General features: G+C 35.8%; 1 protein-coding gene across 1 annotated transcript; it reads left to right on the top strand.

The window, feature by feature from the left end:
• Positions 1 to 1,691: 1,691 nt before the first annotated feature.
• On the top strand, positions 1,692 to 4,682 carry LOC143627978 (protein SMAX1-LIKE 3-like). Its single transcript, XM_077097680.1, has 3 exons — positions 1,692 to 2,959; positions 3,210 to 3,405; positions 3,510 to 4,682. Exons 1-3 carry the CDS (start codon positions 1,815 to 1,817, stop codon positions 4,563 to 4,565), a joined length of 2,397 nt encoding a protein of 798 aa, XP_076953795.1. The 5' UTR covers positions 1,692 to 1,814; the 3' UTR covers positions 4,566 to 4,682.
• Positions 4,683 to 5,567: the final 885 nt, after the last annotated feature.

Here is a 5,567-nt window from a genome sequence, read left to right as displayed (position 1 = left end):
CAATAGTTTCAAAGATGAGACACACCATATAGGTGTTACAAAGAGACATAGGTGTAATCAGAAATGTACGTGATTGGGATTTTTTTTATTTAATTTCGTTAACTTTAACTAAAGTTACAAAGGTATTTATATATACACAACAAACAAACGAAACTAGCTTTCATATGAAACTTGCGTACGAAACAATTATTTTGGATGTCACCCCTCATGTTAGAGATGTATACACCAAATCTGCGTGGATAACCAACAATACTCTTCGTGAACAAATCCGCAAGTTGATTCGGAGTATGAATGCAAAATAGCAAAGTCAGACCATCTTGAAGTTTCTCTCACACAAAATGACGTACAATCGGGGTTAAGTCTTTTTCCAACTCAGAGAGCATGATGTAGGAGCAACTTTGTCATGATAAAGACATATATACACTTAAATTGTGAAGAATCAGGATATGAGGAGGCTAGAGACAAAGGACTGTGGTTTTCATTGTACTTCCTTAAGAGATGAAGCCACTAAACACCTACTAGTGTGATTAAAGACATTAGGATTCCTGAATATGTCATACTCGAGAGCTTTTCATCACTCTAGATGTGTTAAAACCATACAACTTCATCACCAGAGATGTGTTAACTAAGGGAGGATAATATCATGTGCGGGTTGACACTTCATTTGTGATTTTGTAATGTAACTTGAAATTCTGTATTTTGTAATTCGAAATTTGAGAATTGGTAATCATACTTCACGAAATTTATATAATTTGCAAAATAATTTAAGAAATTTATTTTTAAAATATTTTTGGACCGTATCGATGGATTACTGGCCAATCCGCCAGTAATTTTACACATTGGCCAAGTAAATGTCCATCAATAATCTAATCGTTAAAGTGTCCATATATAGGTGAATCCGTTGGAAATAATTGTCGGTGTTTCATCCAAAAAGTATCTCATATGATCAATATACACATAGTTTCACCGACGAATACTCTCAGTAGTGCTCCGAATAATTCTTCCATCGCCTAAGCTCCTGTTTTCTTGTAGCTAGTGTAATACAAACACGCTGTTGATGTGGTACTACAAAATATAAACATATATAATTGCTAAGGTTTTGTTTATACATCAATATGACAGTATCAATTCCACAAAACAAATATTCTGATTTATTTTTGAAAGGCGAGGTGAACAAATATAAATAAATTATAAACCCCATGCAGCAACCCACTATCAATAATCAAACTTAACTGGATATGATTATGAAACAAAAAAAAGAAATATATATTCTGATATGATTATGAAGCATTAACTATGTTATTTTGATCAGCATATGTTACTAATTAATATATATCTTGTTTCACAGTGACACTAAATTATTGAATCTCTTATTAAATAAAAACTCTTGTTGTAAAATAGAATATCGATCTATCTCATGTTGTCAATATCCAAATCATAGAGTTTGGATACCTTATATAAGAAAAAAAAATATATTGGTGTGGATAAATACTGTGGCTTTCATGATAGATCTAGTAGATTATAAAGACTAAAAGGAGTACTCAACTGCAAGAAAATCGTACAAGGAAATTGTTCCTGATTCCTTTCAAAGTTGAGTTGCCTTTGGGACTGGTGAATTCTTCTTCCTGCTTGTCGGCACATGCATTCCACTTTCCACTACAAAATCCACTTTGGCCCTCTAAATCTTACCTCACTCTCAAGCAAAGCACACCCCATATATCTTTCTACCTCCTAATTAACTACTATTCCAAAATCAAGATTTTTCATCTTAAACTCAAAAGTCTTTATGTTATAGCCACCATCAACAATCAAACATGAGAGCTGGTGGTTTCACTATCCAACAAGCTTTAAGTGCAGATGCAACAACCATCATAAAACAAGCGGTCGCACTCGCACGCCGCCGTGGACATGCTCAGGTGACCCCTCTTCATGTTGCAAGCAGCCTGCTTTCCTCCACCACTGGCCTCCTTAGAGTTGCATGCCTTCAATCTCAATCCAACTCACACCCTCTTCAGTGTAAAGCTCTTGAGCTTTGCTTTAATGTCGCCCTAAATCGTTTACCGACATCTTCATCTAGTCCTATGCTAAATCCAAATCACTCTTCTCATCATCCTTCCATGTCAAACGCTCTAGTTGCGGCGTTCAAGCGTGCGCAAGCTCACCAGCGGCGTGGATCAATTGAAAATCAGCAACAACCGTTGCTTGCTGTGAAGATTGAGCTAGAACAGCTTATAATATCGATTCTAGATGATCCAAGTGTTAGTAGAGTGATGCGAGAAGCCGGGTTTTCAAGTACACAAGTGAAAACCAATGTGGAACAAGTTGTTTCTTTAGAGTTATCCTCTCACACACCTCCTCCTATTGCTTCAAAAGATTTCACTCAACATAATCAAGTTAGCGTGAGGAATGAGGATGTGATGTGCGTAATCGAAAATCTTGTAAACAAGAAGCGATCACAAAGCTTTGTGGTTGTCGGTGAATGTGTTGCTACCATTAAAGGTGTGGTGGCAAAAGTGATGGAGAAGGTTGATAAAGGTGAAGTTCCTGAAGCTTTAAAAGATGTTAAGTTTATAAGACTTCCTCTATTCTCTTTTGGTCAGCTTTCTAGAGGAGATGTAGAACATAAACTAGCAGAATTAAGGAGTCTAGTAAAAGGGTATGTTCAAAGAGGGGTTGTAATTTATGTAGGGGATCTTAAGTGGATTGTTGAGTATAGGATTAGTTCATCCGGCCATGGGAGGGGATACTATTGTCCGATCGTACACTTGATTATCGAGTTGGGACGATTAGTTTCTAGCGTGAATGACGAGATTAACATGAAGATTTGGGTAATGGCTATATCATCTTTTCAAACGTACATGAAGTGTAGAAACGAAAACCCTTCACTAGACATCATCTGGAAGCTTCATCCTCTTACTATACCCGCAGGGAGCTTAAGCCTGAGTCTTGTTCCGCAAAGGTAATATTCGCTTACATGTATGTCGTGTTAAAGAGTCTCTTTCTCATATTTGAATCATGTATTCCTACGAAGTTTATTTTAGTATGAAACTTTATTTTCTTCTTCTTCCTACTTTTCCTTTTCATAGCATTCATAAAGTAACATTGATCATGATAAATAAATAAAAACGTCTCTTATCATTAGAAATAAGTAAATGAAATTTATGTCCAATGAGTTAATCTTCCTCACATGATGATACTTATAATTATAGTAATAACGAAGACAAGTGTGGAAGCAAGAATGGCGACAATGGGGATGTTCGAATGATGCTGGAAAGCGTAGAGGAGAAACAACTTACATGTTCCTTCGATTGTGCGGATAATTTCAAAAGTGAAGCTAAAAGCTCAAGATCTTCAAGCCTCCCTTCATGGTTGGCTGATGAGAAATTAGTAAATAATCAAGATCAGGCAAGTATCTTATTAAACCTAATGCTATTCATTTTAACTTGGATGATAACAACTACAAGAATGAACAATATAGGGTCTAATATTACTCTTATTTCTGAATTCAGGAATGTGTTTCAGTAAAAGAGTTGTGCAAGAAATGGAACTCAATATGCACTTCAGTTCATAGAACCAAACCCTTGTTTCAAAGAAGCTTAAGCTTCTCTTCTGCTTCACAAGCTTCTTGCTTTTCGTATAATCACGAAAACCCTAATTCCAATACAACCACAAAACTTTTGGGTTTTACAGCCTTAGATAAAAACTTTGAACCAAATAATCTTCAAGATGAGGTAGAGCCCAGAAAATGGTTTTCATCAAACCCAAATTCCACTCCAAACTCAGCTTCTTCAGGTGATCTTATGGAGGTAGAATACGAGCAAAAGTTCAGAGAGTTCAATGGAGAGAACTTGAAAGTTCTATGTAATGCATTAGATGAGAAGGTTCCATGGCAGAAGGATATTGTTCCGGATATTGCGGGTACTATACTAAAATGTAGATCGGGTATGCTCAGAAGAAAAGATCACCAAAACTATGATGAACCGAAAGAAGAAACGTGGTTTTTCTTTCAAGGAATCGATTCACAAATAAAAGAGAAGATTGCTAAGGAATTAGCTAAGATTGTTTTTGGATCATATTTGAATTTCATTACAATTGCTCTCAGCAATTTCTCAACGTCCCCAAGAGTGGATTCTACTGATGAACCGAGAAACAAGAGGTCGAGAGATGAACAAAGTTGCAGTTATCTTGAAAGATTTGCCGAAGCAGTGTCTGTGAATCCTCACAGAGTTTTCTTGGTTGAGGATGTAGATCAAGTAGATTATTGCTCTCAAATGCGTATCAAACGAGCTATTGAAAGAGGGAAACTAACACACTCGAATGGGGAAGAAGTTGGTTTTGGTGATGCGATAGTTGTGTTGAGTTGCGAAAACTTTAGCTCGAGATCAAGAACATGTTCTCCACCGGTGAAGCAGAAAGTAGAAGAAGGAAGCCCTTGTGCATCTTTGGATTTGAATATTTCATTTGATGAATATCATGAGGAGCAGTCCATATCCATGGATGATATAGGGTTACTTGAATCTGTAGACAAATGTATCAATTTCAACATTCAAGATTTGTCACTCTAGATCTTGAATCTTGAACTTAATATCCTATGCAATCATCTCAAATTTAAATGCGAAAACTATTCCTTACTTGAAATCTCTAGATATATATATATCTCATTATCATGTAAATTTCTTTACTTTTGTTTCCAAGAACATTTTGGATTTCTAGGTTGATTAAAGAATGGCTAAGTATGCATATAAAGGTATTTATTGAAAGTGTTTATAGATCATATATAGGCATGCATAGCGAACTCAACCAAGCTTACAAATGTTAAAGTTTGCTGGAATGGCAAACAAACTCATCTAGTTCGCTACAAACTTAAAAGTTCACTCAGAAGAATAAAGCAAGGCGAGTTTGTCACGTTCTTTTGTAGGCTTTTACACGAGTTCGTTACCTATTTGTACAAATAGTTTCAGAAAACGCTATAGGCTTAGCCATTCTTCAAACCACCTAGTTATCCTTTTTCTTTTTTTTTTGTTCCGTCGTGTTTCATCCTAACGTGACAGAAGATACCAAGTTTAAACTCTTAATTAGTTAATCTGTCTTTGTGTATAAATAAACTCATAACGGGTGCAACACTGGTATATAAGTTTTAAGAGGGAGGACTGACACCTCCAAGAATTCCTTTTTGAAATAAACATGATAATGATCCTTAGTGGAATTCATATTAGGAAGAACAATTTGCATTTTCAAAAAGACTTTAAACTTTCATGAAACTTGTGCACAAAGAGGAACGTTTGGCAATCAATATGTGCATAGAATACCAAGTCGGTGGGGGCTCCATACAAATTATTTGCTTATAATTTCCCACAAGGATCCCTTTATAATGTATATAAATAAAACATTAATAATTAATGAGGCATGCACAAATGATGCCTTTAATTTAACCGTAGACTCAATGGTAGAGCACTCACTTTACTAGTAAGAAGTATGAGTTTCAAACCTCACTACCATCAATTTATATGGATGATATGAGGGATGACACTGGCTTGCCAGGGTTCGAGTCCTGATCTCAAAAAGTT

The sequence above is a fragment of the Bidens hawaiensis genome, unplaced genomic scaffold (assembly GCF_021521415.1).
Source record: "Bidens hawaiensis isolate Kalapana, Puna unplaced genomic scaffold, B.hawaiensis_p1.1 tig00004748_1, whole genome shotgun sequence".
Taxonomy (NCBI): domain Eukaryota; kingdom Viridiplantae; phylum Streptophyta; class Magnoliopsida; order Asterales; family Asteraceae; genus Bidens; species Bidens hawaiensis.
This window is presented reverse-complemented; position numbering and strand designations above follow the sequence as displayed.